The sequence below is a fragment of the Panthera uncia genome, chromosome D4 (genome assembly GCF_023721935.1).
Source record: "Panthera uncia isolate 11264 chromosome D4, Puncia_PCG_1.0, whole genome shotgun sequence".
Lineage (NCBI taxonomy): Eukaryota > Metazoa > Chordata > Mammalia > Carnivora > Felidae > Panthera > Panthera uncia.
Window position 1 is genome coordinate 82,958,585 of NC_064807.1, and position 24,788 is coordinate 82,983,372.

Sequence of the window (24,788 nt, forward strand, 5' to 3'; positions counted from 1 at the left end):
TATTTCTTGGATCCAGCTTAAAACCACCCGGCTTGCGATTTGACCTGCTCTGTAGTTTCCATTTTCATGAAATATAATAGGCCTCCTCTGAACCCTTCTGGTAAGCAGCTTAATCTTGAAAAATGCTCGTGACGTGACATGCGGAGCATGAGTAACTTCAGCCGACGCCACTTGGCCGCGTTGCCATGGCAACGCTGGCGCCTCTCCCGCCCCGCTCCCTCGGAGAGGCTGTTGTGTCCTGCGCACCGGCTCCAATCGGGAAAGTTTAGTGGGGCAGTTAGAGCCTAATGATGCAACAGCTGGACCTCTGCTGGATGGCGGGCAAGCAGCCCCGTTCTTGCCACTCGGGCTGGCAGCGGGAGAGAGCCAGGCTGTTTTGTGGCTACTGGCAGCGCAGCCCCGGGAGCGGAGTGCCGACTTCGGTGGCCCTGCCCCAAGATCGCCCTCGCCAGCTCGCTGCTGCCCGGCGCTGCCGACTCAGCATGTGCCCGAGGCCCGGTGGCTTGGGCCAAGCCCCGTGCCGCACACCCCCTGTGCTCTGTCCTTTAACCTCCCCCGCCAGCCCAGCCAGGACGGCCCCGCCACCCTGCTCCGAACAGGAGAGGAGGCCCCACCTCTGGGCTGTGGCTGGGAACCACGAAGGCCTGGGCTTTTGTCTGAGACTCCGGTTTCACCTGTTCGTCCCGGCTGCCTGTTTTCGGACCCCCCCCCCCCCTCGGGAATATGAAATGCCCGATGTGCCCAGAGAGGGCTCAGAGCAGGGGCCCCAGGGACCAGGTCCCCTCTCACCATGCGTTCAGCCCAGGCTTCTCCGGGCTTCCAGCTGACCCTTGTTGCCATGTGCATTTGATCTTTCATGTCGTCTGTTGAAAAGCCAGCGTTCTCAGAAAAAGTTCCCATCTTCATGAACTTCTAGAAACGCCCATTAAAACGCAGTGTTACCAGTTTTCACCACGACTGATCATTTCTCATTTCTCAAATGATAATTGATGGGCACGTCCTTCATTCCCCTTGCATTTCCAGAGGCCTAGAACTCCCTCCGGCTCCTTCCCTGGATGTCAAGGAGTCCCAGACGAGAGACTGACCATCCTGCCTCCTGGAACTGCTTAGACCCATCCCACCACGTAGATGGAGCAGTCAGGGTGGCATGTGGTGAAGCCCTGTGCCCCTGCGGCCCCCCAGCTGTGGAAGGAGCAAACCGGCTTTTGACACGGGCATGGAGAAGAGGCGGAAGTGATCAGTGACAGTCACTGTCTTTTAGGAGGGCTGTGACCTTGCTGGGTGCTGTCGACAGATGCCCAGGCAGGGTCCCTGCCAGCAGGGGCCAGCCCTGTTGTCGACCGGGTTTTCTGCAATATGTGCTCCCGTCGCTCACCCCTGTACCCTCAGTGATCACTAGAGTCCTGGTGGGTTTCCACTGAAAGAGAATAGAGAAAACGCTAGATCACATAGGGTGGTTTGAGATGTCACCGTCGTCATGCATAAAAGCGAATGTGAAACAGCATTTTCCAGCCGTTTAAAACGATGCCTTGATCTGTGTTTACAGATGCAGCCCTTTGATCTCTTGGGAATCACCATCAAATCGCTGGCAGAAATTGAAAAAGAGGTAAGCAAGCTGCCAGAGTTGGGGGCAGGTGGGGCCCGGGTCTGCGGTCCCAGGATCTGGCGGGGGCGGGGGGGTACCTAGGCGTGGGGGGGCCTCCAAGGAAAACACTTCCGTGTCGCTCAGATTTATTCCTTAGAAAAAGAAACTCACTTTTAACGTGTTTTTTGCTTCAAATCACATATGACCAACACCTCCTTGTGTTCTCTAAGCCGGAAGGTTTTAAGTGGCAGATGAAACAATTCGGCCTCAATGTTTTAAAATGCTTCCGTTTTTAAAAGGTGGAGGTTGGGGGATAGGCCCGGAGTCTCCTTTCCCTCTCCTCCTCCTGCTTATTTGTCATGAGGAGGGGTTTGGGGAAACATCCGAGGAGCCTCTTCCAGGTTTAGAGCAAGGATCGGGATACATTCCCGTTGTGCCTGATAAGCGAGGCCCCATTCGGCCACCTGGTTCCACATGGTTTGGATGTTTTCCTAATAAAAAAGAAAGAAATCCAAGACGCCAGCCCACGTGACAACTCTGAGGAACGAGAGCCGAGAGGAGGGAAGGAGCCTGGGGTCAGACCCGCCGGTCAGTGTTTTCCCTGTTTGCGTAAGACATCACTGGAGTGTGTGTGTCGTCTCTTATGTGTAGACGGTCGTTAGGCAGAGTCACATGCTTGCATCCGGCTCTCCTCTGAGAGGCACATTTGTCTCCAAGATGGAAATGGTAGAACCATTTCAATATTCTCAGTTCCTTTGGGTTTTCTCCTGTATACCCAGCTAGCAGAAGCAGGTTGCATTATTGAAAGATGGCTGAAATCAAGGAAAATTGAATCAATGTAGTACAACAAATTTCTAAAGCTGTCATAGCAAAAACAAGACAAAAAAAGTCCCCCTTTGTCTTTGATTCTCACTAAATCATAAAAACCAACCTGATTGTCATCTATAGATTTGGGGGGGAGGGGGCGGGAGCTGGGCAGTGAACTTGGGGAAAAGAATGGCTGGCCACCACATTGGAGATACATAGGCTCCGTGTATATACGTGGGGCCCCGTGCACCCCCTTCTCAAAAGCAAGCAGCCCCCAGACGGTTCTGCCCGCGGCCTGTTCGCAAACCACCTTCGCCTGGGGCCCTGCGCAGGGTGGCACTGGTGAGCGTGTGCGGAAGGTGGCTCACTCTTTCAAGGTGGCTTTCAAGGTGGCTCACTCTGGCTGCAGGGGTAAATCAGGGGCATGGCCTGTGACCCCTTTAGGACGGACAAGGTCACACAGACGTCTCACCCGGCTCCACGCTGACTGGGGGCAAGCGGTCCCCTCTCTGTTTGAAGCTGGGATAACAGTAGAAAGCATGCCATGGGGTTTTCAGGAACACTTCACGAATATATGCGAACGCCAGGGCCTGGCACCACGGACGGGGCTGAGGGTGCGGAGGTATTGTGTGCTGGACGAAGGAGGCAGCAGCGTCTGAATGTCGTGTTTTCTCCTGCCTCGGGCCTGTGCCCATTCCCACTGGTTCCCACCCCCAGAAATTGAGACTCTGGAGGTGAAGGGTCTTGCCCAAGATTGAGACCCAGCAGTTACACTCCAAACCCTGCCCCTTATGACTTAAAGTCTGTGGTTTCACATCCCTTGAAGGGGCTGATGGGGACAACGGTGCAAGGGAGGCCGGTCGACCTGGCGCTGGCTGGGCCTGTGAGTCACCGGGAAGGGGTAAAGTAGGCGGAGCCTGTGTGAGGCTCGGTGCGGGTGGCAGAAACCACCAGAAACCTGAATTCTCATGCTGAGGACGAAAATCTGACCCAAACACGTGTCTTGTTAGAAGGTGTTGTTTTGATGTCCGGTGCTCTGAGCAGAGGCTGGCGGGGGAAGAAAGAGTTCTGGACTCGGCCGCCCCGGGCTTAGATCTGAGCAGCGCCACTTAGCTGTTCTAAACCTCCGTCTTCCCCCCTGTAAACTGGGAGAGTAATAAAAAATCCTCACTGCCAGCACTTACGGGGTTTGACCGAGATAGTCGTGTACAGGGCTTAGGACGATGCCCAGCATGCGGCTGCCGTGGTCTCAGTCACGCTGGTTGTGACTCTTCCCTATTACCGTCCACAGGAAGGGGGGCGAGCAGCGTAAATCCATCCCGTGTCAGCACGGCACGCCGCTCTGCCGCTGGAGGCTAAGCAGTGACGTCCCGCGTGACCACGCCAAGCTTGATTTCTTGTTTAAGTGATGGGTTAAAAATACTCGTCTGTGTTCTGCGTTGAAGGAAATTAAAGTGGAGTTAAAATGAGGGGAGATGGGGGGGAGGTTGGAAACGTTAAATAGGATATAAAACCGTCGCAAACACCACCACAGTCAAGAATGCTGTGGTTTTTTCGTTTAATCTGAGGATTTAGAAGTTACTTACCCAGGCCATCCGCGTGCATTTCATGGTGATTAGTATGTTGATATCACACTCTGGTGAACGGGCTGCTGCTTTGGCAACAATGGCAGAGAATTTTCTCCATAAACAATCATGAACTTGCTCCTTTTCGCCCCTGAACTAAGCATAGCTCACGGAGTTGGAGGCCGAGGAGAGAAGCTGGGCCCACAGCCCCCTGGCCCCGGCTCTCGGCTCCGAGGGTTGGGCCTGCGTCGCTGGGTGTCCCTTTGGTCAGGATGATTTTGCAACTTTCCATTCCTGGCAAATCTGGCTGCCCCTGGGGGCTGCCCATCCCGAGTACCTCCCCGATCTCTTGGGCAGGGAGAGGCCGGCATCCATGGAGGCTGCTTTGTGCTGGCATGTGCTGTCCTCCTTCACTCTCCACACCCTGTGCAGACAGGCGCTGTTGCCCCCGTGCAGAGCAGAAACCTGGGCTCAGTGGTCCCAGCCGTAAAGGAAGTTCAAGTGCAGTCCCTGATGGCAACACATCGTTCTGTCTGTCCAGAACCGGGGTGGGTCTGCTTTCCTGCTGACCTTAACTTTACGTACCCTGCTCTGCCTGGGGGTGTTTCTGAATTTAAGCCTGTGCCCTATCACCATCATTTGGCCGCAGGGATAGTTCACTCCATGAAGGAGCCCCCTCACCCTGTCAGCTTTGAGCTGGGTGGTTAGGGACCAAAGGGAATACCCCAGCAGCCAGCGCAAGCAGGGACCCGCAGTGTGCCCCAGCCTGCCACACCCGAGAAGCACCCCAGTAAGAGATGGAGAGAGACCAGGTGTCACCCCAGTTGTGAGTGGGCAGTGCACCTCCAGCCCCCCCTCCGCCCAGAAGCAGGCGAGCTTCAGGGAAAGTGTGACGCTGGGCCCTGGCCAGGCCAGCAGGAAGACGCATGAGGTCCCCCCGGCAGTGTGGCTAACAGTGTGGACTAGAGCCACCTGCCACGTTGGTGGGCAGATACCGGGTGTTTGCAGGGACGTATGTGGACCGTGTACACGGTGGAGGCAACGTGGTTGGGTGGAGAGGGCACAGTTTGCGAGTTTGGATACCTGGGGTAGCATGCCAAATCTTTGCATCAACGTGACCCTGGGGCAGGTCCCTTGGCTTCCCCCACCCCAGCCCGAGCGCTGGTCCCGCATCCGTGGTGATTGTGGCGTATGCAGCACTTGGTTAAGTTTCTTGAAAGACCCCCAAGAATGGTCATGTTTAATGTCGCGGCTAAAACCTGTGTAGATGCCATCGAGCAGAAATGGGGGGGAGGGGGCGGAATTCTTCACAAACAGGAAACCCGCACGACTCAGAACTACTCTCAGCTGTGGGTGTTGACAGTGGACGAAGCGGTGCTTACTAAAGAAATTCTCACTTGAGTGCCATCACTCTCCTGGTGCTCAGTGGTGACACCAGCCTCCTTCCTGCCCAGCCTGTTGTCCAGCAGCCATATTCCCTGCCGTCCACGTCCGTCCCCGGCCGGGAGCAGGACCTCTGCCGTGTAAATTAGTCCAAAGCATGAGAAAGTGAGTTGTTGCTCCTCTCCCCTCAGCCACAGGAGGTGATCGGTGGCAGTGATGGGGAGGTTTTCTGGCCCAGGCCCCTCCCCCATGGGGCTGAGCAGCAGGAGAGTGGTGGTGGCCCTGGGGGACCGTGTCCCAGTGAAAGCCTTACTGTCCTTCCCGCTGCCCGGACGAAAGGTTGTCTCTGTTTAGGAGTCAGGAAAAGTGTAATTTTGCAGCCAATCCCTGTGATGAAGCATCTTCTCTCGGAGAAGATGGACGTATAAATATTCTCTGTCTCTGCTGCTCTTTATGTCCCTTGTAAGCAGTTGACCCACTTCACCATCTGATGGATTCCCCGTCACAGCCAGGCAGACGCGTCCCAGCTCCACAGTCCAGGCAGCAGCCCCTAAAATGATCCCGGTGTCTCTGTTCCCCTTACCATTACTCTGCATCCTTCCTCCCCACCCACTGCCCCACCTGCCCCGTGGCCCCGGCCATCCCCAGTCTCGCCCCTCCAGCAGACCCTCCAGCCCTCGTCTCAAGAAATAACGGCCAAGAGACAGCGGCCTTGATTGTAGATTTCACGCTGCATGCATAACAACCTGCAAGCCTTTGACAACTAGGAGCCAGCAATTCCTATGATGAAGTGGCATCCAGCACCCGTCCTGCCTTCCAGCTCAGTGCAAAGCCATTTCCCCACCTGCTGCCGACCTCCCGCAGGAAACCACGATGCTCACCCTCCCTTCAGTGGGCGCCACACTGAAAACTGAGCACGACGAGGGAAGCTTTATCAGCCCACCGTGCTTCCTTGTAGGGCGCACAGCCTCCATTTTCACCCGACTTTAAAGCTGAAAGACACGGGAGAGTCTAATTAGTAAAGGGACGATCTAATATTAATCACTCCCTTAAAATTGACAAGGGAGGCTGTTCATTTAACCACTTAATTGCTACAGGTTTTTATGGGCTGCTGTCTGCAGACGTATTTAATGAAGAAGTTATAAATCTAAGGGAGCTTAAAATTTTAATTTTATACCTAAATATTTTCCTTGTTCTCATGTTTGTAGTCAACCCTCAAGAGTGTAGTCACGTGGAATGTTCTTTAAATGAACATATTTGCTAACTGGCGTCATTTCAGTTTTTAAAACATTGGTTCCAGCAATTAGGCATTTTTCTCAGTTCCCAAATGACTAGAGAAATCCGTCTTGATTATAATTGCTCTTAGCCACGCATATCTAATTTGTGTCTTTTTAAGTGTTAATTAGTAAACAGTTTGAGCTGACATCTTTATGTGTTTGTGTGTTGAAAAATGGGGCTCATTGCTTATTTAGCTTGGGGCCGATTCCACTAGCATTTACGTCACGACATTGAGGTGAAATTAATGGAAACACGTGTGGCAGCGCAAGGTAAAAAGAATTTTCGAATTCAACTTTTGGGCATCCACTTTGCACAGGCTTCTACAGGCCCCTTCAAGTAGATGAGAGTAGATTTGGGACCTGCATATGTGGGAAGAAAGCGAGGCGGAAGATTTTTGTGTCAATAATGAAATGGCAGAGTCCCAATTTTATAAAAGCAAAATGTTCACGTCCCAGCACAATTGTTCATTCTTTCTACTTTTGGAAAGCTTTCATTGTGCTTATTAACGGTAAAGGATTTCGTGGAGGGAGAGGTTGCAAACTCTGTGGTGTGGTCCCTTTGCACCATCTAGTGGTCAGATCTGGAACTGCAACAGGAAATAAGCTGCCTTCTGTCTAGATCGAAGGTTTTCACCCCCCAGAATCTTTTTATTTCTCAGTGAGGAAGCGGATACGTTTTGGGAAAGAAATTTTCCTGATTTACTTATTAAATAAAATTTAGTTAAATAAACAGAAGTTAGCCTGTTCTTCCTCCCTTTTTCATTATTGCACCTAGCTGCCACCCACATTCTTACTGAGTTGAGATAATTCCAGCCCCAAACAAAGAAACCTAATAAATTAGTTTAATGGTTGGCCTTTCTGAAGGCTCACGAGAAGTGTTAGGCTTCTTCTGAAATATGGGACGTAGCTTGGGGACCGCCACTTCATAGACTCTCCAGGAGTCTGACCACAAAGCTTAAGAACCAGTTTGAGGCCACAGACGAGATTAGTTCCCTCCCCCATTAATTGTAGCAGATGTCTTGGACAGTTGATCATCTTAAGCAGCTACCCTGCCAGTCAGAATCCGTTCTTTAATATTTAGGGTGTTCCCCTTGAGTTCAAAGGTAGGTCGTACATGTTTATAAAACTGCAAACATCACAGAAACACGTAAAGTAAAAGGTGGACGCACACGCGTGAGGTAGGTCACACCGTGCGTGATCCTCGGTACCTGGCTTTGTACTTGGCGCAACCTTCCACATCATTCTGCACAGACCTACCTCATTCTTTTTAATGACTACATGTGGTTCCCTTTTATGATTATGCCATAATTTATTTAAGCAATCCACTATTGATTGACTTTTGAGTTGTTTCCAATTATTCACTCTTACGCTGCTGCAGTATATTTCTTTGTACATGTGTCTTTTCTCCCCTGGGTCTTTCTTTAGAAGAATATATATTACCAATTTGTCTTCCAAAAAGGGTGTGTGCATTGAAACCTCCCCACCCCACCCCGTAGTGTATGAGGGGGTACCTGCCCCCCCACATTCTCTAACTATAGCTGAGCAGCACCAGGATTTAAAGGTGAACATTCTTTCATATGGTTATTGCCTATTTGTAGTTATTTTGTGAATCTCTTCTGTTTGTGCCCTTGCCCAATTTTTTTCTGTTGGCTTAATTTTTTTTTTTTTTCATTTGTTTTTAAGAATTCTTTATGCCCTTGGGACACCTGGGTGGCTCAGTCAGTTGAGCGTCCGACGCTTGATTTCAGCTCAGGTCTTGATCCCAGGGTTGTGGGATCGAGCCCCCCATCAGGCTCCGCACGGAGCCTGCTTGGGAGTCTCTCCCTCTCCCTCTCTCTCAAATAAAATTAAAAAAGAAGGAATTCTTCGTGTTCTTTATAACCACTTTCTGTCGTATGTTCAAACACACACAGTTTAACTGGTGGTTTTTCTTCTTGTTAATGATGTGCTCTGCCACATAATAGTTTTCATTTTTTCATGGGCACTTTTGTCTTTGTTTTAATGTTTTATTTATTTTTGGTTTTGTGTCATAGATTATAAAAATAACCAGTCCTATTTTCTTCCACTCTCGTATTTTAATATATTAAAATACTAAATTCTTTTCAACTTAATCCATCTGAAATTTATTAGAGGATAAGAATAAGGACCAGCTTTATTTTCTCCTATAGCATTAGCCAATTTTCTGAATACTGATTGCTTTCTTCGATGAATTTTTTTTTTTTTGAGAGAGAGAGCGAGCGAGCAAAAGAGAATGCAAGCAGGGGAGAGGGACAGAGGGAGAGGAAGAGAGAGAATCTCAAGAATCTTAAGCAGGCTCTGTGCTGGCAGAGCCGGACACAGGGCTCGATCTCACAACCATGAGATCCTGACCTGAGCTAAAATCAAGAGTCAGATGCTTAACCAACTGAGCGACCCAGGCGCCCCCCCCCCCCCCCCACTCCAGTGAATTTTAAATCCTGGCTTCCTCCTATTGTTTCGTTATGTAAGTGGATCAGTGGACCTTTCTTTTGACCCTGTTCTCTTTATAGTATTGCCACCCTGTTCTGAATCTTATAATTTTATAATAAGCTTTAATATATGATAGAGGTTTCCCTTTATGACCCCCAAATGGTCCTAATTATATTCACGTGCTTATTCTTCCAACTTAACTTTAGAATCTTTGGGGGGCGGGGGAGGTTCCAAAAACTCTGTTCTAGTGTTTACTGTAACTGAATTCACTACACAGATGAACGGAGGAGTGACTGGCGTTTTAGATGAAGAGGCTCCGTCCAGAGAGCAGAGTAGAATAGTTGTTCTTTGTAGAGATCCTGCACTCTTCTTTCTAAGTCATTCCAGGTGTTTTATATTTTTGTGGCTCTTGTGAATGGCTCTTTCCTTACATTTTATGTCTGGTGTCCCTGTCCCTGGCAGGCAGTTGTCACCTGCGAATACCCATGTGGCCTCCTTCCCTGGGTCTGTCCCTTCTCCTGCAGGCCTCTGCCAGGGACCTCGGCCACTGGGCCTCCTTGTCTTACCTGTGGGTTAACAGAAGTTTCTAATTTCAACAACTCATAATGCTGCTTGCTGTGGCTTGCTCGTATAGACGTCTTTTTTTTTTTTTTTAATCTTGTTAAAGAATTAGCCGTCTATTTCTGCTTTTCTCAATGTTTTTTACCAGGAATGGATGGTGGCTTTTGATAAATGTCTTTTAATCATCTATTGAGATGATCATATATTTTCTCTACAGCATATTAATATGCTGGATGATGTTCATAGAGTTCCTAATTCTGAGAGTCTCCGCGCCCCCAGCCGCCACCGCCCCTTTGGTTCCGCAGGCAGCGTTGTCCCCCCCCCCGCCCCGCCCCCCACGGCAGCGTCCTCTCCCATAGCATTTCCCCCACCCCCACCCCAGCCCACCTAGCAGCAGCCACCACCCAGACTGCTCCCACAGGGGCCCGGGGCATTCATCGCAGAAGTAAGAGAAGCAGGCTGAGCCCGTGGAAATGAAGCTGACGCGGAGAGAGCGTTCAGCAGACAGAATCACCTGTCCCGGTTGCCCCCGTGGGGCGTATGCTTGTTCCAACTGAGGTCAAGGTGAATACGTGGTCTCCTGCCAAGTCCTTCACGAAAGGATTTTCCTCTCCACGGTTTGAGAACTCTCATCCCCCAAGTTTTAAAGTAATCTCCCCCTCCCCCCAAACTGAACTCTTACAAGGTTGCCCGTCATGTAGGTAAAAAGCATGAAGACAGAAAGATCAGGGAGAGCACTTTCCCAGAGCGACCACACAGCCTCTCGTCTTCCAGTGCTAGAAAGTGGTATTGTTTTAAATACTTCCTACAAGTCGCTTAGGAGGGAGGAAAGCCTGGGGAGGGAAAACGCAAATAGCTGCTTTTTTAGGTAAGATCCGGGTGAACCCTGAAATGGTGGCCCAGTGAGGGGGAAGCCCCCACGGCTGCCCGCAGACACAGAAATGGCATTTTCAGCAGCAAAGGCACCGTCCTTCCACGGAAGAGCAGACAGGCTGGTCACACAGGCGCCCACCAGGCCACCAGCCCTGCGGTGAGGCGGGGGAGGGGCAGGGACGGAAGACGCCTTCTGTGTCCTTGTTAATCACACAGCAACCCTCGGTTCCACCACAAAATGTGCTCTCCCCCCATTTTCCTAAAAATTGCATGGCCTTCTCAGTCTTTCATTTTCATACTTGTAAATAGTCATGGCTACAAGAATTATTTCACTTTCCTGCTTCCTTTGTCCCCATCACCCCCACACACTCACAACATCAATCACAGCGATAACACAGCAGTTGCCACTGCCTGGCTGGGCAGTTCATAGGGAGGGGTGGGGAGTGTGGCAAACCGGAAAATGCACGCTTCTTGAAAAGCAGCAGCCTGCAGTCACAAAAACGAACATCCAGAGTTGCCGTAGCCCCCGTTTGTCTAATAAATGCTGGAAAATGTTGGCATTTTATGCATTCTCTCAACTTCTCAGTGTTTATTTTTAAATACCCCACGAGCCAATAATGTGTGAACCTCCAGCTTGTACACAGTGTGTGCACAGAGATACCAACACAAATCACACTTAGACTCATAATCTTGCATTCACAGGGGTGGTGTGGACAAGCACCAGGCTCAGGACTTCACATGCATGAGTTAAATACCACGTGATAGGATGCATCCCACCATCCTGCTCAGAGGGCTGTAGGAATTCAGAAAACCCACACTGGACTGACTGCTGCTTCCACAAAGGACTGAAAATCAGAATGACCTCTGACCTGCCTGAGAATATAGCCCCTGAGCTACCTACCTTCTCTCCTTTGCACTAGGCTGTTCCCAGAGACCTGCTCTGTCCCTTTACTCACCCATCCTATTCCATCCATCTACCCATCTATCCATTATTCATCCATCCACCCAGCCACCTCTTCTGGACCACAACCTCCCCAGGCTCTGGAGCTACAGAAATGGCTGTGGCCCATCCTGACCGTGCACCGAGGGATATGGGAAGTGTTGTGGAGGCCCAGGGGTTGTGATGAATTCTCCCCAGGGGAGAAGGGAACATGTCTCAGAACAAGTGCCCCTTTAGCTGGGCCTTTAAGGACAGTAGGGTTTAGCTATTCACGGGAGACAGTGTCCTAGTGTTCAGAAAGGCACCAAGGTATGACTGGGCCCCGGCCCATTCAGGACTTGCTGCTGGGCAGTGGGGGAGGAGAGGTCCAAGAGCTTTCATGGGGAAAGGTCTCGGCAGAAACCATTCAAACCTCACTCCGGAAGAGGGGGGATCCTGGGGCTGTGTGATGGGGCAGGGATATGGGAGTTAATGTTCCACTCTTCAGAGCTCTCCGACGCTCCTCCTCCTCCGTCGGCGTCCAGCTGGAAGGTGCTTTGTGAGCTGAGGGTGCCTCTGGAGTGGGGGGCTCTCCTGGCACTGAGCCCAGGGAGGCAGGCTGCTTAGGGCAGTGAGTGGATACCGCCATCCCCTCCTGGGAGTCCCAGGCTTAGAGCGGGAAAGGGGGGAGGTCTGGGTGCTGAGGATGAAAGGGATCTGGATGCCCCAGAGTGGAAAGATGCAAGGGCTGAATCAGTGGAAGGTTGCACATTAATGAATTCAGCAGCTGCTTTCAGAGCCCCCCTCTGGCTGGTACTGTGCCGGGTACAGTGCCCAGGCAGACATGGCCCCTGCTGGAGCAGGTGCATCTTGGAGGGGTTCTTCTTCAGACCATCATTTAGGAGAGACGCAGCAATGGGCCTGGGTGGGCTCAGGGCCCCGACTTGGGGTTGCTCCTCTCTCAGAGCCCAGGAACCCAACAGAAAAGCCAGAATGGACACAGCAGTGGCTTCCCCAAGGGCTTGCGGGAGCCGCACGGACCCCTCTGTGGAGTTGATGTGGGACCAGAGCATCTATACCCGACCATGGTGGTGGTTAAAAATGCCTCCCTGCAGCGCCCCAAGCCCCGGTGGCATCAGAAAGGCTGCTCAGCCTCTCAGAGCCCCGGTTTGCTCACCTTTAGTGGAAAGACAGCAGTACCAGCTTCCTGGGACACAAGGATTTGGTCCCAGCTCGCTGACTCAGGACGTGGTAGCTCCTGCCGCGCCCATCACCTTACTAGTGACCACAGGGGTCACGGTTGTAATCCATGAGCCCTGAGCTCCAGGCCTGTTCTCCAGCTCTAGGGTGTTCTAGAACCTCAAGAATGGGGAGGGAAGTCCTGGTATCCCCACCCTCCCCTGTGCCCTCAGGCCACACGAGGACAGCCCTCCTCCAGGTAAAGCAGTTCCACATGCTTGTCGGGACCCCAGCGCTTCCCCTGCCTTCCCCCAGTTTTTCAGAGATCTCTGTAGAACCATAGTCCGAGTGCAAAACAAGGACTCCCATGGGAGAAAAAATAAGAGACCACAAAGTGTCACAAGCCTTGGGCTTGGTTCTCAGTCTCCCCTTCAGGAGCTTGAAGGGGTGGACATATTCGGATTAGCTGGACAGGCCTCCCCGGTACCCAGACGAGCTGCCCTATGGGGACGTGAGGCCCTTCTGTGCCCGCTCCTCACAGGGGCACTGGCTTTGACCTCGCACGGGGGGCTGGGTGCCAGCAGCCAGGCTTCTGGAGACAGAAGGGGACTCAAGCCCTTCAGTGAGGGGTAGAGGCTTCCATCGCTGATATTCTGAGAGGGGTTGAACCGTGGGCACTAAGAGTGAAGGCCTGGGCTGTGAGGAACGAGAGCAGGTGCCAGGACAGGCTTGGGAGGGCAGGGCCACTAAGAACCTCATCCACCTTCCTGTCTGTACGGGGCCAGGCCCGTGTGAACGAGCCTTAAGTGAACCGGACTTCCTGTTGGCCTGAATCTTGGCCCCTTCACTTCTCCTCCACCCGCCTTCACCTGGCCAGGCCTCCGAGGCCCAGCCTGGCCCCTCCGGGCCTGTTCTCAGTGCGCCCTTCCAGCTCTTCCATGATCCACCCCAGTGCCAACTTACACTGGCTCATCGGTTCACATTTGCCAGTCTGCCCCCACCTCCGAACTGCACCTGCACGAGAGGAGGGGGCAGACGCTTGTCTGACGCCAGTTGCCCCACCAGCCCTGCACCTGTCCGTAGGGGCTACTGAGGGCCTGGTCCAGCTTTGCCCTGTCTCTCTCTGGACCTTTGGGAAGTCTGATCCTCCCCTGGGCCTCAGCTTCCATATCTGCACTACTCAGGCACTAGAAATAATCCCTTACTATCTTTTCTCCTCTGGAGCCTCTGATTTGATCATTACTGGATTCAGGGAGGAAGGGTATATACTTGCCCTTTTTTCCCTCCGCAGATCTTCCTCAACTTACAATGGGGCTTTCCTCCCAGTAAATCCATTGTAAGCTGAAAACACCGTGCGTGGAAAATGCACTTAATACGCTTCACTTACCGAACGAACATCCTCGCGTAGCCTGGCCTACCTTAAACTCCCAAGATACACACAGTAGCCCACAGTTGGGCAGAAGCATCTAACACAAAGCCTGTGTTGTAATAAGCTGTTGACGATCTCCTGCAATTTGTTGGATACTGTACTGAAAGTGACACGCAAGATGGCTGTATGGGGACAGCATGGCCGTCAGTGTATCGGTTGCTGAGCCCCGTGGCTGAGGGGCTGCCGGGGAGCTCTAGCTGCCAAACATCAGACGCCAGGACGGGCTTGGGAGGAGTTTCGTTCAGCACATCACTGGCCGGGAAGATATCAAAATTCAAAATCTGAGGTATGGTCTCCACTGAACGTGTATCGCTTTTGCACCTTCTTAACGTCAAAAACATCCAAGTCGAAACGTCGACATCGTAAAGTGGGGACTGTATTATATGCGGTAAAAGTTTTCAGGCAGTGATTCTCCGCCTGCCTAACCAGTAAGATCTCCTGGTGCTTCTGGAAAATGCTGATGCCAACAGGCCAGGCCAGTTGAACCAGAACCGTCCCACCGGGGGCAGGGCCCCGGGATCGGGATTGGTGCTTTGGTTAAAAACCTTGATTCTGATGCATCAGGAGGACTGGTTTTTTCATTCTCAGGGTGCTTTCACACAAATTGTCCCTGGTGCTTCTCACATCTCTGTGACCAGGTGAGGGTTTGATCGCCTCCTTTCTGCCAGCCAGCGAGGCTGCAGCTAAGCGACTTAGCCTCCACGGTGCAGCTAGAAGCCAAGGTCGGCATTTCCCATTTACCAGGATGATGCCCTTCCTATGGCAAAAGGCTTTTGGAAGCTGGGGCGCACGCACTGTAGCTAGAGAGGCCCGATGCCTCAGCTGCAAGGTCTCCCAGACAGAGGCACACGGTGCCTGGGCCCCCGGAAAGCCCCAAATCGAACCCCTGACAGTGACGTCTCTTTTCCTGGAGAGACCGCCAGGCCCGGTTGCTGTGATGGCCTGTGTCCACCAGAGGGCGCCATGACCTGGCGCTGCTCAGCTGGGCTCTCGGCTCTGCGAACCCAAATGCTTTTTAATTGAAAATTTTTTTAATTCAAAAAGGATTTGCTGTTTGTACGCGAGTGCAGGTTTCCCTTATGCAGGAGACTAATGTCTTGAGTAAACAGATCCGGGCCCAAATCCACCTTCAAAGGTACTCGCTGTTTGCCCAAGGGAGTGAAAGACCTTCCAGAAGCGGCCCTAGTCTCTTGGGCAAACACTTTGGGGCCAGCAATCCCCGGCAGAAGACAGTGTCTGTGGGAAGGGTTATCCGCAGCCTAAGGGGGATTATGTCTGGGGACATATGTTGAAATTTCATTTGGGGAGTTAGAGAAAACAAGAGGTGGGGGGGAGTAATGCTTTTCTCCAGCCAAGATAACCTAAAAAGGGAAAGCTCCCAAGGGTAAGATTGGGGGGGGGGTGCGGGGACAGCAATCTGCGCGCTGCACCAGGAGCCCTGGCCCGCTGGTGGAGGGAGGGGCGCGCGCGGGCTGTGAATCAGGAAAAGGCAGTGTGTGCACCCGGGACGACTTCTTCGTTCGCGAGGTGCCTTCCGTCCGCCGCCCCAGGCGGATACCTCCCAGACGTGGCCCTAGAGCAGCCAGAGTGAGGCCTCTCCTGAGCCTTGCCATCTCGGCCCTCTGCCTACCCGCACCCACACGCATTCCCACGTCCCGCTTTTGGGTCACAGAATTGCCTGAACTAGTCCCCAGAACAGCAGCAGGCCACCTGGCAGTTGGGTGACAATGTAGGATCCTGGGCTCCGCCCCAGACCTTCAGAGTCAGGACATGCGTTCTACCAGGACCTCCAGGGGATCTACATGTGTTCAGGGTTCATCAGCCTGCTAGTCTCTTGCTCTGGGTGCCCTCTCTCCCCGCCCCTGAGGGGTAGCCACGCCGGCCAGTCCACACTGGCACCTTGGCCCACCCAGAACTGCTCCTACGGAGGCCACTAGGTGTTTTCAGCCACCCCAGCCCCGGCCCGTGCCGCTCTGGCGCTCGTGCCTGCCCTCTGCTCCCCTCGCGGACCCACACCTCCGGGTCCCCCACCCCCGGGTCCCCCACCCCCACGAGCAGGGCCCGTCCTCATCTTCTGACCCTGTGTGCTTCTCTTGAAGCATCTCCACATCTGTCACTCCAGCTGCCCTTCCCCCCGAGTGCTTCTAATCCCCGACCTTTTATCCCTGGTTCCACGTCTCCCCAGCCGGGCTCCTTCCCTTCGGTGCTGCTGGGGACCACCCTCGGCCACTGGCCGAAATGCACTCCTGCCCTCCCACAACCTGCCCCTCCTCCTGTGTTGCCCCCTTTGGTTAATGGCGCTGGCACGCACATGCTCTGGCCCCGTGCCCAGCACCGGGCGGAGGTGGTGGGTGCTGGTGGAGTCGAGGAGGGAACCTTCCCTGTTGTGATGCACGCGAGCAGCCACCAGGTGGCGGTATTGTCCCAGGCTTCGCCCAAAGGCGGCCTTGTCCGGGGCTGCTCTGCTGGGCCAGCCTCCTGGGGCAGGAGTCCAGCCACGGCCTGTGCCCTGGTCATCAGGGAGCCCAAACGCGAGCGGGTTGGGAGCTGCTTTAATAGCTTTTTCCAAGTAGCCAACAGATGTGCGGTGAGTGCCTGCTTGGCGCCAGGGCCGTACGGGCCCCTAACCTGCTGTAGCTCACGCCGTCTTCCCAGTTGGCCCTGGGAGTAGATTGTGACCCCACTGACTTTTGTGAGGTTTAACTGACATATACCACGAGCTTCAGGTGTCCAACATAACGAACCCATATTTATATAGATGGCAAAAGAATCACAATGAGTCAACATCTGTCACCATGGTGACAAATTTTTGTGATGAGAACCTTTAAGATTTATTCTTAGCAACTTCCAAATAAGCAACACAGGATCAACCATAGTCGCCATGCTGTGTGTCACATCTCCTTATTTTACAACTGGAATTTGTACCTTTTGACCCCCTTCGCCCATCCACACGCCCTCCCCTGGCGAGTACCGGTCCGTTCTCTGTACCTGTTAAGTATGGGGTGTTGTGTTTTTGTTTTGTTTTGTTTTCTAGATTGCACAGATCAGTGAGGTCACATGGTATCTTTCTCTGACTTATTTCACTTCACACGATGCCCCCAGGGTCCAGCCCTGCTGTTGCAAACGGCAAGATTTCGTTTTGTTTTGTTTTTTTTTTTTTTACGGCTGAATCATATCCCGTGGCACATATACGCCACATCCGTATCCCTTCATCTGTCAGCGGCCACGGAGGCGGTCTCTGGCGTGGCTGCTCTAGATGGTGCTGCCGTGGTGCTGCAGGTATCTTGCTGAGTTAGAGTGAAGTTGAATCGCCGAGTCCTAGGGGAGTCCTAGGTTCAGGGTTCTCGGGGTCCTCCAGGTGGCGGCACCAGTTTGTGTTCCCAGCAGGGCACAAGGGTTCCCTTTTCTCCACAGCCTCGCCAGCACTTTCTTTTTAATCTTTATTTTGGGGACAATGGGAGAGAGAGAGAATCCCAAGCAGGCCCCGCGCCATCCGCACAGAGCCCGACGCGGGGCTCGAACCAGCAAACCGTGAGATATGATCTGAGCCGAAATCAAGAGTCAGAGGAGCCTCAACCGACCGAGCCACCCAAGCACCCCAGCACTTATTTCTTAACGTGACCCCACTTTAGAGATAGGTTCACTAAGGTGCAGAGAGGGGCAGAGACCTGCCTGAGGTCACCCTCCAAAGCCCTTCCCTCTCGCCCCTTCTGGCAACAGACCTTTGTAGGGACCACAGTCACAGCTGCGGTGTAGGCCCTGTGGCTCCGGGCTCAGGAGCCACCCGAGGCTCTTCAACACAGGGATAGGATGGGGCCAGTGCAGATCTGTGTCCGTCTGTCCTGGGTCAGCCCTTGGGGGGCCCTTCGGCAGGGGTGGCCTGCTGGACTGCCTACCCACCCTTTCTACTTGAGGGAAAAAGCCTCAGAGGTCTTCTCCCCCTCATTCAGGACTGACCCCTAAAGCCGTCAGCACTTAGCTGTTCTCTGTGCGGTGGGCAGTCACTTGGGGGCAGGGGGCCAGGCCAGGCTTCCTGTCAGCCTCCCCAGTGTCCCCGAGGAAATAGCCTCAGCTGGTGGCCAAGTTCAGCCAGGACAACTCCACTTTGCTCTGTTTTACACAGACAAGCCCTTTTTTAGGGCAATTCTGCTCAGAAGTGTTTAGATATTATTTAAAATGTTTACAGGGCGCCTGGGTGGCTCAGTTAAGCCCCAACCTCAGCTCAGGTCATAAGCTCACGATTTTTGAGTTCGAACCCCGCATAGGGCTCTCTGCTGTCAGCATGGAACCTGCTTCAGATCCTCTGTCTCCCTCTCTCTCTCTGGCCCTCCCCTGCTTGCTCTCTCAAAAATAAACATTTAAAAAATAAAACGTTTAACGAGCACTGACCTGATCCAAACTCCACACTCCTAAACCCCTAGGACCACAGGGCTGCTTTGGCACATAACGGCCGGGCTGCTCGCCACAGGCCCACTCCCAGCCTCTGAAGCTCAGGCCGGCAGGCCCGTGTCTGCTGGAGGGCACTCCTCCTCGCCTGTGTCGCTCTTCTGCCTGGCACGCTCCCCCCATTTCAATGCCCACCGGGTCTTCGGGGGGAACCACGGGGGCTCCCCGTCCCCCAGCAGAGGTACTTGCCTCTCTGAGTCTCCATTAGACTCCGAGCCCACCTATACATGCTCCTGGGATCTAGGGTCAGGTAAGCTTCCGTCTTAAGCATGAGGTGGCACAGGGCACAGATGTGCCCCTCCGGGTGCCACCCTGGCCCAGGCTGGGTCGCCGGTGTGGGCGCTGCCCCCCGGGAGCCTCGGCTTTCATCGGCTAACCAGGACAGTCACCCACCCTCCAGGGAGCAGCTCTGGGAACCCAGAGAGGTACACGGACGTGTGGGGTGCTGCCCGTTCCCCGTGCCGCTCGGGTGTGTCAGCACCCGTGCCCAGAGAACACGGAGTCAGAGGGCCCCCGGGCAGTTGCGGGATGGGGTGTACCTCGCGTGACCCTCTCCTGCAGGCAGCCTGGCCCGGGGGCAGCGCGTGGCTTCGGGCGCTGCAGCCCCCGGACCAGGACTCCGTCCTCACACCCTGGGCGGTCAGAGCGCCGTCTGCGCACACGCACGCACGCTGGCACCACGCGTGGGCGCACGCTCGGCAAGGTGGCACCGGGGCCTCCGCGGGCCGGGCCGAGGCCTCCCTGCGGCGTCCTCGCGCACTGACCACGCTTCTCTGTCCGCTCCCTCCCGCAGTATGAGTACAGCTTCCGCACGGAGCAGAGCGCCGCGGCCCGGCTCCCGCCCAGCCCCACGCGATGTCAGCAGATCCCCCAGTCCTGAGGCCCGGCCGCCACCCCGCCCCCTCGGGGAGAAGACGCAGCCGCCCGACTACTGAGCGCCCCTCCCTCGCCCAGTCCAGTCCCTCCTGCCCGCCCTCACCGCCCCCCACCCCCACCCCGGGGGCTCGCCTGGGAGATTCCGGGCGGCTGAGCGGTTACCTCCTCGGCCATCGGCTTGCCTGATGGGACACCCCCGCCTCCCCGGGGACACTGTTCATAATCTCGACTAATCTGTGTTTGCTGTAGTGACCAGCAGCTCCTGGCGTGCCTGTGTGACGACCAGCCTCCTACACGCGACCCCACCCACCGCGGGAGCCACCCGAGGGCCCCGCGCAATTGCGGAGCTTCCCGGTGACCCGCTGGCTCCCTGTCCTCCTGACTGTTGCCTGCCGCTAAGCTCGCACGTTCCTCCTGGAAGCCTGAGGCGGGTGGCAGCGGGGCACAGCCCCCGCCGGGGCTCCCCCCCGCGCCCCAGACCTGACAGCGACAAGCGCCCTGAGCGTTTCATGGCAACCCTGAGGACACGAGGGAGGAAGCGGCCCCAGGCCCCACCGGTGGCCACCCCTTCACACTCGGCCCCCAACCGACACACTGGACACGCAGAGGTCGGGGCGCAGCCGCCCGGCTGCCCCCACAGCGGACGTCCCCGCTGGGCGAGAAGGCCGAGGGACCTGGTGCTTGCTTGGAGGGGAGTTTTGCTGCCCGGGACACTGTGCTCACCCACCACCCGCCCTGTTCCTCCCAAAGGGCTCATCTCTGCAACGCCCACGTGCCCTGACCCAGAGACGGCCCTCCCTGGGCTGCGGGAAAAAGACCCCGTGGGCTGGTGTCCAGCCGCAGAGGGACGCGGGCACGTGGTCACCCAGCTTCGCAGAGCCAGGCTGCATCTCGATGGGGTCTGCCCACAGCAGGAGTCGTTTGTAAAAAGTCCGTCTGAGCCAGGTCACCGAACTGGGGCCATGACTGGCCAGTGGCCACACTGGCATCTCCCACAATGCCGGCTGCCAAGTTCAGCCCCACACGGGTTCGCCATGAGAACAGGGCTGCAGCCACCCCTGGGGGGCTCAGGCCCCCACCTCGACGGCCTGCCTGGTCTAGTTACCAGGGTCTGTCTCGATTCCACAGAATGTTGGGATCTCCCACCTCGGAGGTCACTAGAGGGCAGGAGCTTTGGATGGGAGGCTTGACGTGCATGGGGCGGCGGGGGGGAGCGGGTTGAGGCCAGGAGAGCAGGGAGGTGCCCCCCCACATGAAGGTAGCACAGGAGAGCCACAGCCAAGGACGCTCCCCGCCTACCCGTGGCTCCTGGGATGGCACATGGTGGCTGGGGCAGAACTGGCCAACAGTGTGGAGGGTGGCCGCCGGCTCAGAGGTGGGGGTGGGGCAAAAATACCTCCTGTACCTGCCGTCAGCAACGCCAACTCCAGAACCTCTACCCTCACCGCTGTCGCCCCGGATCTTCAAGGCGATACCTCCTGATTTCTGTGCATTAGAGAAGTGGGCACCTCTCCCTCCCTCCGCCCAGACCCGGGACGTCCTTGGTGGAGCTGGCCTTCCTGTGCCTCCCACACAGCAAAGCGGCAGGAAAATGCAAGCAGTGCGTGGAACCCCCGGGGTCCAGGAAGCCAAGGGCTATGGTGCTCACCCAGGAAGGAGAGAGCTTCGAACTGGTCTCAGATGTACACGCCGAGATAAGCTAGTTGCGTTTCTGGGGAAACTGGAGGAGTCCCGTGGGGCCCAGAGAACCTGTGTCTCCTGCTGCCTTTTGGACGGGTGGCCGGCCCAAAACCAAGTGACCTACGTGACCCCAAGCCCAACACAGAGGGGCGACCACTTCCTTCTGTACCGTTCACTTGGTGCGTGCACTTTGTTCACGGCCTGACTGGAACATTACCATCTGACGGGCAGCGCCCAGCAGCCCTTCTCCCTTGACCGACAGCCAGGGGTTTTAGCGGCTCTCAGGGCCGAAGACGACCACGTGGGAGCCCAGGAGTGGGTGCAAGAAGGCGGAGCTGGGCAGGGAGGGTGGCTGTTCCCCCCCCCCCCCAACTCCGGGGCCATCCTGCAGTTACAGGATGGGGCTGCGGGGCCACCAGGAAGAGGCCAGACCGGTGTGGATGCAGGCGGCCTGGGGTGACGACCTCCACTGCATGGTAGACATAAGCTACGTGTAACGGTGACTGAACGTCACCCTAAACCATTAGGACAATTAGTGACCGTGTTAGGGAAAGGTTGGCGTCTGTGGTAGATTTTAGGCTGCTCCCAGCCCTCTTTGCCTCTTGGGGGGGGGGGGGGGGGGGCACGTGCAGACAGCAGGACAGCCCGGACCCCTGGCACACCACTGGAACAGAGCGACCTTTTCTTTCTGGGAGGGCGCATTGCCTCGCAAACCCTGTGACCACACAGGCAGGGAAGGACAAGGGTTCTCACAAGTGTGAAGGGCAGGGGCCGGGCCCTCCGTCCCCCAGCGCTCCCCGCCGCTCCCCCAGAGACCAACGAGAGCACAGGCCTCCCTGCTGCCTTCTCTCTTCCATCCGAAAATCCATTCTCTCTCCAAAACCCTCGGAAACGGCATAGTGGTAATAAGGGGTAAGCAGGTTGCAACGTGTTCATTTGCAAATTTTTATCAAGGCTTTTCCTGCCCCGAGTCCCGGAACCAATATGGGCCACACGCCCCTGCCACCTGGAGAGCTGGGACCAGGTCAGGACCCCCGCCCGCCCCGGCTTCCTTGCTGGCAGTTCTGACCTCCGCACAGTTGGCCACCAGGAGCCCCTGACGTTTGCTTCCCCACCCCCCACCCCCCGTGCTGTTCAGAAAGGCAGCGCGGCGGGCGACAAGGACTAACACATACTAAGCACCTGCTCCGTGCCCGGCAGTGGCACATTTCTCCTCTTTAAGCACAGTTTGTCCCGTTTTTCTCCCTTGAAAAACACCCAGAAGTGGATGTTCGTTGCTCCCGGTTAGAGATGAAGAAGCGGAGACCAGTCCGCGGCACAAAGCTGGCAAGTGGCAGAGACCGGATTCGGGCCCGAGGCTCGTCGGAGCCCAGAGCCACTGTGCCGGCTGGTCCAGCATAAGCACACGCCTCACAGCCCCTTTTGGTTCCGGTCCCGTAACGGACCTCCCAGCGCCGCCAGCCACGCTGGTTCCGGCGCGATAGCGTCGCCGCTGCGCCATGGTGCTCGGCAGGGGGCGAGAGCCCAGCTGCCCCCCCGCTCCACCCCGACGAGGGCTCCCCGGAGATCCAGGGAGCCCGAGAGCAAAGCAGGGCCTCGACCCGGCAGCCGCGTGCCCACGGGGGTGCGGGAGCCGAGCTCCGACTCCGCTCGCTGCCCGCCCTGCCGCCGGGGCCCGGAGGCGGCGGCCCCTCCTTCTTCGCCCGTCCGGATGCCGCCCCACAGCGGCCGTCACCGCCGGGAGACGGGGCTTCTGTTCTCCCCGCGACGGGCGTGTGGGCTGCCATGGGACGCTGGGGCCACGGCCGGCCGGGCCGCTGTGCCCTCGCCATGGGAACGACGTCCTTACCGTATTTATTTGAGGTGACTCTGTACTTGGCGAAGGGAAGTTTCACTGTGTGATTGTCTGTCTTAATATAATTTGTTAAATAAACGTTTTAACCTTTTCCCGGCTTGCTGCTGTGGCGCTACCTGAGCGAGGTCGGCGTCCCTCGGGGAGGCTCAGCATCTTCCCCGGCTCCCCCCAGATGCTGGGGGGGGGGGGGGGGGGCAGACAGCCACCGCCCGGCCTTCCCACCCGCTAGAAAGAAGCCGTGGGCTTCTCTGCCCCTGTTTAGTTTAGAGACCTGGTTACGAACCGGAGGAGTTCACGAGGGCCTAGAAAGCCCTGCCGTTCTCTGGGAACAACCCTCAGGAATGCTCCTTGGAGGCAGAAACCCCAGTTGCCACAAAAGCACCTGAAACCCGTGCGCGTCAACAGGTCGCCAACAAGAATGCGCTTTCATGTGCGGCTTGCCCGGGGCCCCGTCTGCGAGGGGTTCGGGGCAGCCGGGCTGCCGGAGAGGACACGCGGCCCCCGTGGTTTCGGTCCTGTCCCGACGGCTCGCCTGCTGGCGAGACGCCACTGCGAACGCCGGCGAAGGGACCAAAGGCCCGCGGGACAGGGCCCAGGGCTCCGTGCGAGGGCCGTCACTTCAGATCTCACTATCAAAGCTCTTTCCTTCCTTTGTAAGTAACCTTTGCATTTTTGGGCTTGACGTGACAACCTGTCACTGCCTCCAGCCCTGTTTACGGCAGACTCAGAATGGGGCCCACCTTTAGCTCACCTCTCATCAGGGCCATGAGAGTCCGCCAAGTGTCCGTGCCTCCAGCCTAGGACCCCCACCTCTGGCATCTCGCAAGAGCGAGGAAAAGCAGCCCAGAGAATTCCACGAGAAATCCACAAGGAACACTCAAGCAGGGTCTGAAGAGCTGGATTCAGATTCTGGCTCTGCCACTGCCTGACCACGTGGACGTCACTGGTTACCCAGCACCTGCAGGAGAGGGTGCGTCCCTCCTGGCTTACCCTGGGAAGATGGGAGGAAGGGCTCTTAGCGTCAGCAGAGACCACGTGACTTGCCAGGTCTCTCTTCGGGGGCCAGGGTTGGGTGTTGCCATCCACAGCCTAGTGCCGGGTCACCCAGGAAGTTCAAGTGGTGGCCTCGGACTGACATCCAGGGCACAGAGTCCGTTTGCAAGAGGCCTCATGCACTGCTCAGACAGACAGACGGATTCCCCAGAGCCGGGAGGGGGAGGCAGCTCACAGACCTTAGGACGGCAAGAAACCAACACCCACACGCGACAGCCTAGGCCAGGGAGGGGTGAGTGGCCAGACCCAGAGGAAACTTGGAACCCAGAGCAGGATGCAGCCAGGCGGCACCTGTTTCTGCCTCATCTGAGCATCCGCTTCTAGTTCTCTCACACTCGGGCCCTCCTTCTCACGCGCTCTGTCCACCAGTGTGCACGGCACATGCGTCTTTGTGTGTATACACAGCCCCTCGAGCTTACGTGTCTCCGTTCAGAAGATCCAGAGGCCAGAGTCCCAGGACAGACTCTGATTGGCCAGCCTGGGTCACGTGACCCTTTCTGCCCCCAGCGACTCTGGCCTGGGGCGGGGAGGGAGTGTGCGATCACAAAGTATCTGGAACAGGTCTAATTTATTTAGACCCTCATCAGGCATCTGCTGCAGGGGAGCCCGAAGCTGTGCGGGGAGGGGTAGCACCTCTTCCCCGGGGAGACGGAAAATCACTCCATCAGCAGCTCTGTGCCATGGGGAGAAGCCGCTGGGGTGGGTGGAGGGGCATGCATCCACCTGTCCGTCTGTCTGTCTGTTCTCTCAAACCACGTTGTAAGAGCACCTTCCACACGTAGGCGACAGTGTGGGCACCGGGCAGTCAGCAGTGACCCAACACCACAGAGGTCCCCCTCCTGGATCCATCCC

The 24,788-nt window shown here is 55.8% G+C and overlaps 1 protein-coding gene across 2 annotated transcripts in view; it reads left to right on the forward strand.

The window, feature by feature from the left end:
• The window catches only part of MVB12B (multivesicular body subunit 12B), a 183,058-nt gene extending 160,084 nt beyond the window's left edge, over positions 1-22,974 (forward strand). Inside the window, exons 8-9 of one of the 2 annotated variants that reach the window (XM_049637998.1) lie at positions 1,547-1,606; positions 19,266-22,974. In XM_049637998.1, coding sequence (XP_049493955.1) covers positions 1,547-1,606; positions 19,266-19,352 — 147 coding nt within the window. In that variant the 3' untranslated portion in view covers positions 19,353-22,974. Of the gene's footprint in view, positions 1-1,546; positions 1,607-13,888; positions 15,334-19,265 lie in introns of those variants that run through there. The other variant, XM_049638007.1, reaches the window with a different exon arrangement.
• Positions 22,975-24,788: the final 1,814 nt, after the last annotated feature.